At 36.8% G+C, this 15442-nt stretch overlaps 1 protein-coding gene across 2 annotated transcripts in view; it reads left to right on the top strand.

Annotated features, from left to right (window-relative positions):
* Positions 1 to 15442, top strand: part of MYO3B (myosin IIIB) — a 188348-nt gene that overhangs the window by 64986 nt on the left and 107920 nt on the right. For both annotated transcript variants that reach the window (XM_058027793.1, XM_058027794.1), the window contains 2 exons: positions 529 to 594; positions 11705 to 11860. In XM_058027793.1, the coding sequence (XP_057883776.1) occupies positions 529 to 594; positions 11705 to 11860 (222 nt within the window). The remainder of the gene's footprint in view (positions 1 to 528; positions 595 to 11704; positions 11861 to 15442) is intronic.

Raw genomic sequence — 15442 nt, 5'->3', positions numbered from 1 at the left:
TATTAGAGTTGAAAAATTATTTTTACAAAGGCTGTCTTACTATTTAATATAAAAATACTGCTAGATGTTTAGAAATAGCATCTATTTTTAACAGTTCTAGAGTTTACAGTGTCATCCAAACTGAATACAGATTGAAACCCAGACTGAAAATCCTACAGCTCATTCTTATCCATACTTTAAAAGTTTTGATCAGAATAAGTGATCTTGGGCAAAGGGTTAAAGTAGTTTGATGTCTAGGTTAATATTACATTTTCAGTCAGGCTGAATTGAAAGGGACAGGTTGGGAAGTACATTGTGAGCTGTACTGACTACCAGCTTCAAAGGTATTGACATAAAAGGAGAAGGACAAGAAAAGAGAGCTGCCAGTGAATAAGCAACAGCAAGAGAAACCAACATGCATCTCAAGGCATCCCATAGACAATTTAACTGTAACTTTCTCAAGTATCGTTTTCTCCCTGCTGGAACCAGGAGCATCTTTGATCTGTGAGATAACATTAACATTTTAAAATTCAAATCTTTGTTTTTCAGAAACCCTCCACCTACTTTGCTACATCCTGAAAAATGGTGCAGAGGATTCAACCATTTCATTTCACAGTGAGTTTTTTTTTCCTTTTAAAACAGCTTATTCAGCAAGACCTATGTGTGCCAATCTGAAAACAGAATTTTCTTATGGAGTTACTGCTTTTTCAGGTTTTTAACTACAGTTTTCTTTTCATAACTCTAGGCCATGCTTCACTTTTCAAAAGTTTTACAGCACAGTTTGATCTTCTTATGTAATTTTCTTCATTTGAGTCTCTTGATTTTGATGGACCTGGAACAGATATATCAAATATACCTGATTTCCTTGATAGTTTTCCATTGAAATATTGTGTTGAGGAAAAAAAGGATTAGTGAAAATAACTGCTGGTCATTTAAAATAAGAATTTGAAAGATAAGAAGGGAAAGAAATGCCTTTTATATATATATATAGGTACTGTATATATTTAATTGAGCACCAATAGTATGGAGAGCATGATGAATGCAGCTGTCATCAAACTAAAATATGCAAATATGCTTTTGCATTCTCTTTTTCTTTTTACAGTGACACTAGGAAATCATAGTTTAGTAGTTGCTAGCATTGAATTCAAAAATCTTACTGCCACTTTTATGAGGGATTTTTAATATTCTTCAGTATTTCATTGGAACCAATTACAGCCCAAATTGTGTAATGTGGGGAATACTACTGTAACATCACTTGTCAGTACTGACTTTTCATGATAGGTTTGTAAATATGCACATTTTGTGCATCTGTTTTGTTCCTTGGTGTATCCAATTACTTGTGGAGCACAATATCCCTACCTGATACCTTTTTCAACTAGTTGTGTAGTAATGTCTTTCCATTTTAGAAGAAGTTGAAAAGAAAAACACTAATGCAAATTTTATTCGTAATCTGTGAAAAATGGTGATATTTACTATGCTGATCTTTAAGCAGACAGGAAGGTGAGATACAGTGTAATGTTTGACCTACAGAGGAGGGATGTTGTTCTTGTTATTGCTGCAGTGTAACTCAGAATCTCTTCAGTGTAGGTAGCAGAAGTACATTCCTCTAGAGCAGGTTGATCCAAGTTCTGATCTCCATAATGCATGTCCTTGTTTACACAGCAGGGTACATTGGCATCTATGGCAGATTCAGTGTTTAAGTACAAGGGTCACTAAGTGATGGATAAATTTCATTCTGTATAAAAAACCATTGGTTGCATTGTATTTAAAGGCTGTAGTCTAAATTCTGGGGGACCAGCACTAATGGATTATATTCCACTTGTGCTTTAGAAAGTCACTGCACCTGGTAAATAAGATTGCATTCCTGTGTCAGGAACATTGTGCATTAACCTTCAGCATTGTTATGTAAGTTTTTCTTTCTTGGTGTCTTCCCTTTTAGAAGTCCCTGCTGAGACTTGGAACAATACAAAAAACTCTGTGAAACATTTCTTAGCATTTGTTCAGTCATGTAGTTCAACATGCACTGGTCATAGAACGAGTCAGATGTTAATACTTTGTGGCAAAACTTGTTTTTAATCTTGTCCTTTGAGGTTTTTATATATTGAAATTGTATCTTATTAATCATATGGATTATTATTTACTTTTGCTTAATTACTTCCTCATCATCAACTTTTGCAGGTTCTCAAGCCTTGCTTTTCATTTTTACAGTGATGTGCATGGTGAAGTAAGGAAATATACTCATACATGGTTCTCTTAACATGGAGAAATGCAACAATTGTAATAAATACCCTGTGCTATAGCTGCCTTTAGGAGACTACAGAAACTGAATTCTCTCTGACACTGTTCTATTCTTGGGCATGTGTTAGTAAAGTTGTTACGATGCAGAGGTTACAGGATGTTTTTATGGAGACTTAGATTTACATTAGTGGACTTTCTAGAAAAATTTAGATAATGAAACATTGGATCATACAACTGCAAACCTTTTAGCCATTACTGATAATTGGCTCATTTATATGCATTAGTTATGCATTTGTTGATGCTGGCCTTGTGACAGCCTAGTTATGATAAATTAAAAGCAGTGATTGTATAAATTCCATAGTGCCTTTTGTCCATGTGTTAGGACCTTGCCTGATGTTTCTGTCACCCTTGTGATGAGTGGTTAGCTTTTGAATGATTTCATTATCTGCCTCCTTCTTGATGCTAACGTCATTTGCATAACAAGCTTATCTGTTCAAGTTGCAGGCCAGATCTCTGTATTGACCAAAACCGAGCATGTAGCTTTGGCTAAGCTTTTGATTTCTGTTTGGTTTATGCAATAATTTTGTTCATGCTAAGATTGCCAAACTTGGTCACTGTAGCTTTTTTCACCCCATTTTGCCATCCCTTGAAATGCCGTTGTCTCGAGAGGGATTTTTTTATAAGTGATCTCTAACATATTCCAGTGATTTTCAACATTCTTAAGCTGGAAGTTTCATTGTTGGTAAATCTTTAAGCTGCTGAAATCATGATCATATATTTTTCAGGAATGAAATCTATACTTTTAGTTATGATACTATGACCACAAGAGATTAAGATTTTGCAGCAGCATTTTACTCAGATGCAATGTTTACAAAATCTGAACTGAGAGTATGAAGATGGTTTTTAGCTTGGTGAATCTGTTTCCATTCCCAGCTCTGTTGACCTTGACTTGAGATGAAGAATGTTATGTGTTGTTCCCATAAGAATTTTTACAATGAGGACAGGGAATCTGAGTTAGATATTTTGTTTTTAAAAAATACAGAGAAGACACAATTTCAGCTCTCATTTCTGGCAACAGCCTAATTTTGTATTTGTTATCTACTAAGATACAGGCAGCACATATATACTTTATTGATATAAGGTCAGTAAAGTTCTATGTATGTGTACTCATCTAAACTGCTGTGATTGTGTATGAAAATTTGCCTCTCCAGTCATCATGTATAATTAATTACCTTCATTTTATCTATGTATCAATAGGACTTATACCTGTAAGACCATGTAAACTACCACGGCAGTGGCAAAAAATTTTCTTGGCTTGACCGATTTGAGGGATAAACAGTAGAGTTAATATATTCTTGTAGCAGAAGAATGCAATAACTTTTATTTACATTACATCACAAAATGGTAATTTTAATTAAAATTAGTAGTTGTATCTCCAGAGACAGACATTTTCCTTTTAAATTTATTTAACCAATGATGAGCTATTATGGTTCTTTGAATTAATTAGTCATTCTTGAGCTGGAGGGGATTAAAGAATTAAGAAATTCAGGAAGTAATAAAGTCAAAATGTGAACTTAAGGATTTATGGTCATGTTTACCATCAGAATGTAACTTTTAGCAATGACATTGCAAATACAGTCCAAGATAATTTTTTGTGCTGATAAACTCACTTTTTTGTACTTAATTTAAACACGGCTTAGCAAGCTGAATTTCATGTTGATGAGTCTACTTTGAGTTATTCACTTGATAGATCATCTAGATTATATAGGTTTGAAGTGGTCCATTTATATTTAACTTCTCTGAATGCAGATAAAGTTTTTTTCACAATTTAAGCAGTTGTTTAGTGACATTCTGTTCATGTTACATAAAGAATATTTTACATTTCTTTCACTGAGAACATGATGTGCATTTGACATAACTTATTAATTTCACAGTGTCTGGGAAGGCAGAGGTTTGCAAATGTCAAAAAGATACAGACTGGGATGTGTAAGGTTATCACCAAATCTGTACATTTTTGCATTTCATTCATTGATGTAGACTCTCAGAATCTGTCTGCAGATGAACTTGAAATACTGAATTAAAGTACCTGACAAAAGATCTCTGCCACTTTGGAACGTTGCATGAAACATATGGATTTATACAGAGGAATGGACATATACAATGAATAGAGTTATGTTCAAGTTTCTAATGAGTAGTTGTAGTAAAAATCCTGCCTCAAATCAGCTGCATGCTATAGTGTCAAAGTGGGATATGTACCTAAGGGAGAATATCTGGTACACATGCAAAACATACTGTTTCTAACAAAAAGCTTCAGTTGTCCAAGGTTCTGAAGGGTTTTTGTTTTTCTGGGCCTTCAAGGAGAGAGCAAAGAAACAGAGCAGACCCATTCCTGGTGAAAGGCAATTCATAAATTTCACCATTCAAGAAATAAGTGTATTGTGGTTTTGAGATTCTCCCTAGAGTTGCTCTGATAGTATTTCTGTTGTCACTGGTAAAATTTCAAAGATTTCAACATGAACGATTGTCAGATCCATGTTAAAGATCTGCAAGAGGTGCAACTCCATAGAGTTTCTGTTGTTTGTTCTCTAAACCATGTATATGAGCCCAAAAAACTTGAAATGCTTACTCAGCCCAAACAAGGCTAGGAAACCTACTGTAAGTTTTGAAGATTTAGAAGAGGTAAAGGTATTTACTACACCTAATTTTACAATTTCAGTGCAATAGAATCTTTGTTATGTTTCAGATGTGTGCTCTAAATTATACTATATAGTGCTTGATGTTGAACATTAAACTGAAAGAAGATTTATTAGGAAAATAGGTGATGGTGACATTTCAGTGTTTGAGTATTTGTCTCATTCTTAGGGAGGATTAGTAGTTTACAGCATTTGCTACCAAAAGGCAGATCAATAATGTTATAAATGTGTTCTGACCATCAGAATTTATACCATGCATGTGATGATGGAGTTCTTTGTCATAAATTCAGTCTTTCATCCTGATATTTGATTGTATCAGAATGAACAGTAAAATCCTTATTATTTATCATGGGATGCTGTGCAGGACACGAGCCCTATTCAACCTACACACATATCCCTAATGCCCAGCATTTGCTTTCTGCAAAGGGACAGCTATATATAGTCCTGAAGATAAGGTTATTTCTATCCTGTGAGTCCTGCTGAATTAGGACTGAAAACAGAAATGCTGTTGGCAAAGCTGTCACATTTTTTTAGTTCACTTTTGTGAATTAGTGACCTGCAGCAGTGGGGGTTGGGCAGGCCTGCAAGTGGAAAGCAGGGAAGTGTCAGAGAAGCAGGCACATTCCTGCATCTTATTACAGATGTAGTTTATGAAAATGTCTTCTCCACCTCTTGGCTGCTCGTAACTGACCAGTGCCTGCCACAGCTACATGTGGTTCAGAGGTGGAAGGAACACTCAGGTACTGAGCATTTTAACCAGCTAAAATAATCTCAGAGATTATTTTTCCTTCCTTGACTGGAAAGTTTCTAGCCTAGTGTGTGGTCATAGATGATCCTGCCTTGTCAGTGTCTGTCCTTCCACTTCTCTAAGCAGGGGGAGTCAACCCATTTGAGGTCATGGTTTTGATTTCATTAATCTTGCATCATGAAGCAACCTTGTGATGTAAGTAATCAGGTAAGTATGCAGAGTCAAAAAAAAAAAAGATCTCAGAACCTAGACACCTCATTCTCCCTGCTAAAGAGAGAATGCTCCCTCCTTTCAAGAGGATATGACCTTACTCTTTCCTTTGTTCCTCTGGGAAATTTCCACTCTAGAACCTCAGCTGAACCACTCTAGAACCTCTCTATCTTTGAGGGCAGTCTGGTAACTGTATTTATTGGGACTGGGATGAGAGGATCTTAGCATTTTAGGATGACCTGGAGTCTGGTTCAAAACCCTGGAAAGTTCTTTTATCCTAATAACAGTCTTGGAAAGATTCCTCAGTGCTAGACAAGGAGTGCAAGGAGCGAAATATGTGGAGGGCAGGGGAGAATGGTCTAGAGCTGTGAGAGGAGCAGGTGATGGGGAAAGCACCCTGATGAGGCAGAGAGTGGCAGGGAGATAAGGACCAGAGGAGTGGCAGTGAGGACTTTAGCTAACAGATAACAGTTGAACAGCACAGGGAGTTTATTTCACTGTTACCCAGAGGCTGTTGTGTGAATTCCCCAGCTCTAATGTAGTCTAATATAGAGTCATTGTTTCTTCCAAATATTAAGCTATGTGTCTTCCATGCATGTAGGTATTAAATAGGTGCTTGAAGTCTGGTTGGGTATTGGGGTTATGAGGCAAAATGACTTCCAGCAATATACTTCTAGCAGATAAGAAATCACGAGAAAATGTAGCATTTACAAAATGTACTAATTGAAAAAAACCGAAATGCTGGTGATAAATCATAGTGTAACTAAGATGTGAGAGTTGCAGCTACTTGATTTCTTTCTCTTTAAAGAAAGTACTTGGGGTCAAATAGATCATAATAGATCAAAGGAAAGAGAATTTCTGAAAGAAAGAACTGCTGCTGCTCTACTTAGATTTGGCTGCAATAGTGAGTAACATTAGTAATTATTTTTCTATTTTTGAACACACAGAAGACTTAGACCACCACTGCAGTTCTTATGAAAGCTATTTCTTTCCATTTATTCATTAGTAAATATTAGCTCATGAATGCTGATAAATATCTCTCCTTCTGAGCCATCTGATTCGCCCCTCGTGAAATGGCTGTTTACACTGTCGAGACCCAGCAATTCCAACAATGTTATCATCCGAGTGCAAGCAGCCAGTGAATTTTTAGAGGCTGTCTCGGATGGGCCTGTGTGGATGGGAGGCTGCTCTTATCCTCTGCTAATAAATGCTTCATCTTTGCTTGTAATTGTGGCAGAATGGAAATGGTGCTTAGGAGCTTGGCTGTGAGATTGCAGCAAATGGCTGCAACCTATTTAGTGTAAATGTTTAATGTAGTGACGCTAATGAATTCTGAGAATTAATTTTCTGCTAAGAAAGCATGATGGAAGATACTGGAATTTCCAAGTAGATAATGGATTGACTTTCATCAAGGCAAACCTACAATTTTTGTTTCTTTTTTCAATCTCTGCTTGCTTAGCCTTTCTGTTATTTTTGATCTAAAAGAATAGGAGACTAAATGTGATACTTTCATCATACCTTACTTCAAACACATCTTGTAGTAGATTTGCTAGTCGATTTGCTAGTCAATTTCCTCAATTCAATTTCCTCAATGCACCACCTTTTATATATATATTTTTTTTTAATTTCCATGAGCCAAACAATTTGGCTGAATTTGCAGGTGCAGCACATTTACTGGTTTTATGAATAATTGCAGTATGGTTGATGTTTGACAGTGTCTGAGCTAACTGTCCAAACTGGTTTTAAATGAATGCTCAGATGAGAAGCTGAAGATGTTTTTGTTTTCTTTTTTCCTCAGAAGCAAATCCTTCATTAATAGGGTTTTTTATGTTGTATTTCACTTGTACAATGCACACATTTTTTTCGGAATATTTTGTGATGAGGGAAATTGTAAAAGCTGTTTTGTTACTGTACTCTTCCAAATGTTGACATTACTGAGTGTTTATTACTTTTTGATGTCTTTTTTTCTGGCATATATGTTGGATACATCTTCTCCCTGAATTTACTGGCAAGTTTGAACTCACACATATAGTTAACTTTTCCACACATTATAATTCCATGTCAGAGTGTGGGTCATCAGAAAATGTTGTGATAATTCTCACCTTTGTGCAGGCTTTAGAATTGTAAGAACTGATATTCTATATTTGTTTATTTCTGAAGAGCATTGTAGTGTCAATACTGCTTCTAGTAGGGGATGATGACACCTTATTGAACACCTGCAGTGACACCAGCAGTCTGATGCATCATTTTTCATTAGAACTTAAGTGGTGGCCCAAGAATTTTTATTTTACAGATGATGTTTACTAAGAACAGCAGCAGCAGCAGGCATTCATGTTGCACTAAAAGCAACACAGTTGAACTGACAGTGTGTAGAAGCAGAATATCAATAGGCCTTTCCTACATAGAGAGGAATAAGGACAAAGGAGTATGCACTGGGAAACATAAGGGCTATGTTTTCAGTGTCACATGACAGCTTTCCATCATACATTCCATCGCAGCAAGCCTGGTGAGACATCAAATTGGCACTGAATGTTTGAGTACAGACTGAGCCCTCAGTACCTACAGTGACAGCTGCAAGCTGTTTACTGCATTTGAAACCTAGCAAGGGCTAATTTCTAGAAGTGACTGTGTCAAAACTTCTGCTGTTTAGAGGCAAAGGAGGGTGTGTGCCTCACACACTTCAATTCCTCATGGCCAACCTGCTCTTTCTTTGTGACACGAGTGCTAGGAACTTGCCATTTGACTTGATGGATTAAACCAACTCCAGTGGAAATGTTCATTCTCCTGTTAGTCTCTTCCCTGAAGCTGAAGTACTCATACATGAAGCTACAGACATGAATTTAAGCAGCTTTCCCTCACTCTTGCACAGCTGTTAGTTACTAGCTCTCTGCTTTGGTGTGTCATCTCATTAACCATCTGAAAGGACTCTGTTCTTCCCATGCAGGCACAGACTTGGCACAAGAGGAGGTGTGCTCTGTCTGAGCTTGGAACAGAGAGAGTTTGATCACAGAATCATGTTGATGTGTCTTGTGTCATTAACTTAGTCATCCTGCAATTTAACAGAGTTTTGGTCGTGTTTCAAGTGAAATCCTACATGAACACAGACTGCAGCAATATCCTACTGCCAGAGGATGAAGGCTGCATTTAGATGAAACAAGAGACAAACATTGGTTGTTGCAAAGGGAAGCATGCACACAAAGTGAATGGTCAGTGGGGGATTGGTAGGATTATGGACAGAAACAGAGATAATCTGAAAGATCTCCAAGACCACCTCCTTCACAGAACTTACCTGTGCTCATTAAAACGTCTTCCAGATCTAAAAGCTCGCATTTCAGGCATGCTAGAGAGAAGCTAAGAACTTTTTTTCTCCAAAATGTCTCTTCTTGTTAGGATTCCACAATGAGTGCAGTATCCTGGACATTTTGATTTCTCACCTAGGGGCCATGTGTATAGAAAAATTCTCATGCAGCTTCTGCATCCTGTCTGTAGAGTGGTTTTGTGAGTGTTCAGAGCTCAGAGAATTCATATTAATAACTGCAGGCCACCAGGTCTAAGATTTGCATGTTCTTCACGCTTTTGATAAACACAAGATATCCTGTCTGGAACTGTGTAATTTTTTGAAGATAATCCATTTAAACTGAAAAGCAAGTGCCTTTTCTGATAGGACAAGAGGTTTTAAGCAAAAAGAGAGTGAATTCAGACTAGATCTCAGAAGGACTTTTTTGGGTTGAGGTGGAACACTGACAGAGCTTGGTAGATGCCCCATCCTTGGAAAGAGTCAAGGTCAAGTTGAACAGGGTTCTGAGCAACTTCATATAGTTCATGTCCCTGTGCATTGCAGGGGGTTTGAACTACATGACCTTGAAAGGTCCCTTCCAACACAAACTATCCATGATCCTATGGTGTCGATTCACTTGGATTCAGTTATAGTACTGAAAAACTCTGGATGAAATCAAATTTAACAAGAACATTTATTTATTAACAATAAAGCATAAACACTGTAAAATTGGAATCATTGATAGAATGGTAAAAATCATGAGTGCATGAGCTTTTTCAGACTGAAATCTCCACTTCAAGTACTTGCCATCAATCTGTGAATTTGTATAATGCATAGCACTTATTGTCTTGTTCTCTTTTCGTCTGTCTTCCTGATTAATGTTGTCTTTCTTTTCAAATGCTTTTTTCCTTTCTCTCAGGAAACATGAATTTAAACGGGATTGGCATAGATTGTATTGTCTGTGTGGGTGTATTGACTTTTAAAACTCCCAGATTACAAAAAAGAAAAGGGGTAGGGGAGATTGTCAGAACCTGTTCAAGGCTAATGATGGATCTTTTCCTGGAGGGGAAGGACTGGTATTTATAGTGTTGTGCCCAGAGGGATGGAGATAAAGCAGGTGGTGTTGCTTTAGTGTTTCTATCAGGAGGCTACAGTTCCAGCCTATAGCGAAATTCACCAAAACAGTTCCAAAACTGGTAACACATTTTACAGACTTTCTTTTCTGGAATAGATGTACAAAACAGGTTAGTAAAATGATTTTCAGGAACCTAGAGTATTAAAGTTATGTTCAAAGATATTTCCGGTATCATTTTAAGACCATACTTTAGTCTTCAGTAAAGTCTTTGAGGTGAGGCTAAACATTAATAACTTGCTAATGTGTTTGATAGTATTTGAAATCAATTAATGTGTATGATTTTTTGTAATGTAGTTTAAATTTTGTACATTGTTGCTTTTATTACTGGAATATAAATTTTGAAAAGTATTTAAGTTTCTCTGAACTTTTGGCTAAAATGATAGTCTTGATTTGTGGTATTTGGCCCTGCAAGGGAAGTACTTAGGTACTTATTCAGCAAATATGAAAGGAAATTGTAAAGTATGTAATATGAATGCATCTCATCAAATAAATTCATCTTGAGCTATAATTTGCTAAAATTATAGATACTAGAAGGGAGGTATATACTGAATTGCAGCACTTCTTTTTCACATTCTCAAATAATACCAATATCATTATTATTTGAGCAAGATGAATAGAATGATTTAATATTTTTAATTAGAGGATACTTGAAAGCAGTCTTATCCTGTTGGATCATTCTTATGTTTGAATGGTATTATTTCAGCTTTATTATGCAGAAAATAATTCAGCTTGAGTGATGGTTTCTCCAAACTTAAATCTCAATTATATAAATTAGTATAGTACTTTATTTTATGCTGATTTAATAGCATGTATTTCTTTACTCATTATTAGTTCACCTGTACTGCACCAGTTCACAGAAAGAATTTTGGTACCATTTAATTCTGACTGATTCCTTTCTCTTCCAGACTGAATTGTGCAGGTTTGCAGAATTTTCTATGATTCTTATGCTAACACTCATCATTGCGATATCTACCCATAGCATTCGTTTAAAACCAAAGCTGTGTATCAAATCCTTCTGAGTAGTGCTGCACCACAGGTTTCACTTGTGGTTCTCAGTAGGCTGAACCCTACTGAGTTCATGGTCAACCTCTCATCAGAGAATAGATAGAAAATTAAAATGAAGTATTGTCTATTCATCTTAATTTTTATGTATATTAACTGTACAGCTCTTACAGGATACAATGTCTTTTTTTTTCCTTTTATCTAGTTACAGTTAAAAAGAGAGATTAAATAAGCTCAAGTTTTTAGCCTTTATACTGTATTCTTGTGGAGTGCCTTCACTTAGCTAAGTATTTTATGCCAGATTTATTGCAGTATGGAAGAGTCTTGTAACAGTGACAGCCACACAGTAAGCTGACTCAATGCATGCTGTAATGATAACATCATTGTCTGAGACCCCTATTTCTCTGTCACCCCTATTTCAGGTGTCTGATCAAAGATTTTGAGCAGCGTCCTTCGGTCACCCATCTTTTGGAACATCCGTTTATTAAGCAAGTACACGGTAAAGAGATGTCTTTGCAAAAACAGCTGGCTGAGCTCATCCAAGAACAGCAGCAGCTGGGCTCCATAGCCAAAACAAGGTACTGTACAAGGTCCTGCATGTAGCAGTATTTATGCTGCAGCCCTCCTTCCCCACACTTATACTGGAAGCACAAATTGAAACTTTGGATGTGATTTTTACTGTTTCAAATGATCATTAATGTGTTGAATGCCAATATAATTTGCAACAAGTGCTGCTTGCCATGTGCTGTCCCTTTGATACATTTTAAAGGTAGTTTGATCAGCTATAATGCAACTTTCTTTGCCTTTCTTTCACTCACTGAACTCTGTTCCATACTTGTTCTCATTTGGCTCAATCAGAAGGATGTTGTTAATTGCAGAATGTTCTGATTTGTGGAAATAAATGTTGGCACAAAACATTGTATCGTACTTTGGTAACAAATCTTTAAAAATACAGCTGTGAGTATTCAAGTGACTCCTAGAAAAAGTTAAGAACAGAAAATTTTGACATTTGCTGTTTTATTAAATCCTCTTAGTAAGAAGGCTGTTCAGTACTGAAAGTAGTTGTTTTGTCTGTAGTTTAATTGTAACTTCTATTTTTCCATTCAGCCCAATAATTAATTTTAAAACATGCTTAAAAAGCAATGCATGTTTACTGGCAGAAGTGGCATCTTTTGAGGCTGACTGTAAATGTGTCTTAGTTTAGTTGTTGTCCAGAGGGTGGCAGAATTTCACTGTTTCAAAAGAGAATTAAATGCAAATGAACGCATTGTCCCAAGCTCAGCAATCATTCTGTAATATGAAATTCTAGAGTTAGATAAGCTCTGGCCCATTATTGTAAATAACCACCTACTAATGTTGATGAAAGAAATTAAATGTTATGATTCAGAAGTCATAAACGTGTATATGCTTGCATGCCAGAAATCTCTGTAGCTGAAATGCTAAAGGCCCAAACAAAAATCTTCAAGTTAAAATAAGGGAATGGTTGTTAATATAGTTTCAAGGTGAAGCAGACTTGTGAGAGTGGTTAGTTTTTGTTTGGCTGGTTTCGTGGGGTGTGTGTGTTTGTTCTTGTTGGTTGGTTTGTTTGTTTGTTTGTTTTCTAGGAAAACATACCTGGGAATGCTCACTGTGGGTGGGAGTCATGCCAGCATTACAGCAGAAGTTACAGCTTTATCTCATTTCTTAAGATATGGCACCCAGATAGCACCTGACAGATCACACTGCCTACAGCTATGGCATGGCTGGCCCAAGAGCATAAGAATTTTTCCAGCTGTTGACCTGATTGCCCATTTAGACAGAGTGAAATGATCCTTGTGCTAAGAGAAGCTCTGAAATGGATTTGTCATGGTATTCCGATACATTCTTGTGGGATTGAGCTCCATAATGTGGAGTGACAAAGAACCAAGACCACGACAGCATTTCTTTCCTCAAGCCTTTTCATGTATTAACTGGGTGTGCTGTGACAGGCAAGCTACTGCACCTTAGACATGACTGGACTGTAAGAAGGATTTTGCTTCCCAGCACCCTAGTATGAATCAGTGCTCATCTAAGGAAGTTTAACTCCTTCTCTGTCCTGTCACCACCTAACCCAGCTTAAGTATTTTATTTTCAAACAAAAATCTTTCAGATTGTTTTAGCATTATACTATGGTATCCTTACTTCTGTGAAGCAGCAGCCCACTGTGATGGGGTTGAGGGCATGCTCAGTGAGGACAAAAATCTACTTATTGTTTACCTCTGAAATCTACAACATATTGTTCAGTATGATATTCTAAAGATTTTAAGATTGATCAAATTGGTACAAAGTTAATGAGAAAGCAAAAGTACATCCCTGCAAAATATTAAGTCTGTGAGCCAGACATGTAATGCTGGACTAGAAACATAAGATTATTACAAAAGAACCAACCACTAAGAGCATCTAACTAGAATTTTCCCAAGAGGATTGACATAGCCTCATATCAGTAAAAAACTTGGCTCTGTAATAGGGCTACTGTACCCTCTAGAAAAAATTTTACCCACTAAAAGCCTTTAAAGCCTCTGTAATGCATCTACAACATAATTTTCAATACAAAATTTGACATGCAGAAGAACATATGACCAGATGGTACTGTAAAAAATTTACTGGTATTCATTTGTTACGATCTGTAGAGGGTATCTGAATGTATGGTCACCACTTCAAAGTAAATAAGGCCAATTCAAATCCATGTTATGTAAAACTTTTCTATTAAAACATTGAATATAGTGCATGTTTTTTCTGTTTATTGGTGTTCCCATGACAGGCATGATGCAATGTACATTAATTTCCTGGTGTTCAGATATAAAGAAAAATAGACACCCATTTTAAGGAGTAGAGCAATACTACAAATTAATAATTTAAAAGATAAGCGAAAGAAAATGTTCTCAAGAGCCCCGGCTGAAAATTTCCAGAGACTGGTAAATCATCAGTGTGCTTGTGTTAACAGCACTTCTCTGAGGGAGCCCAAGGACTCACTGGTGATGGCAGCTGATCAGGAGGTGTTTTGTCTCATATGAAAGTCATCCAGGATGGTGCTTTGGATTTGTGTCTTTTGATGCTGTACTGACTCAGCACCTGTGGGGTTTTAAATAGGATCCTCTTTCCAGTGGAGCCCTGCCAGTTTTGCCTATTTTGGTACATCACTTCAGGTCATTGTGCCTGAGAGCCAGCCTGCAGACTTGAGAGTCACTACTAATGACTTAGAGCATGTGAAGGAGGGACATGGAGAGCTGATCTAGCAGTGCCCTGCTAGTGAAAAGGAAAGAATTGGCTTCTTTCATTTTCCCTCAACTCCCAGGAGCAAACTCATGATGCTGTTTTTATTGCAGCTTCACGATTGTCAGAAACCTCCTGAGCTTGAACTTCTACAGTGAGAGAAAAAAACTAAGCCGGCAGAAACACAAATAACTTTCTACTCTACTTTTATTTGTGCTGAAGTGAAGGAGGGAATGCTTCACATGGCCAGGAATAAGCAGGAGAGTGGTAGGAAAAAACAGACTGGCCCCTTTTGGTAGGACCATCTGGGTTGGCCTCTGGAGCCACAGACTGAAACATCACCTTATTTTAGTTTCTTTCATTCTCCTTTTGTCAGCTTCATGTGCAGTACAGCAAGGCTTAACTTCAGATCATTTTGTCAGACCTCTGAACTGAAGGGGCTCTTTCTTGACCTTGAGCTCAAAGAAGCCTGTTAACACACATTTGTTGCTATCATCAGTTTGTTGCTGATGAACATACTGTTGTTACTTTTCCATGAAGCAACTTACTAGAGAATTTTATATTCTGATTTCCTTTAGGTTAAAAATTAATAATAAAAAGAAAATGTTTATGCTGGTAAAAGACCACTTTTAAAAATAAAAATAACATTAACAATTCATCCTGCCTTTTTACTGAAAAGGATACTCTTTGAAACTTTTCCACTAGTTCTGTTTTTCCCTAAATCATTTTCATTGGTGAGGTGCAGATATCTTTGATCCTTATGCAAATAAGTGTTTCCAGAAAACCCAGCTGGAATATCCCTCTTTCCACACTTGTAAGGAGGGAGAAGATTCTTTTTTTCATCTGTTGGCATCTTTTACACTGAAATTCTTGTGTTTTGGCATTTCAGCATTACCTTTCCACACCTGCGTTGCCTGTGTCTTATACTC

The sequence above is a fragment of the Melospiza georgiana genome, chromosome 7, assembly GCF_028018845.1.
Source record: "Melospiza georgiana isolate bMelGeo1 chromosome 7, bMelGeo1.pri, whole genome shotgun sequence".
In the NCBI taxonomy this organism is placed as follows: domain Eukaryota; kingdom Metazoa; phylum Chordata; class Aves; order Passeriformes; family Passerellidae; genus Melospiza; species Melospiza georgiana.
The sequence above is the reverse complement of the archived record's forward strand: the minus strand, read 5'-3'. Positions and strand labels throughout refer to the sequence as shown.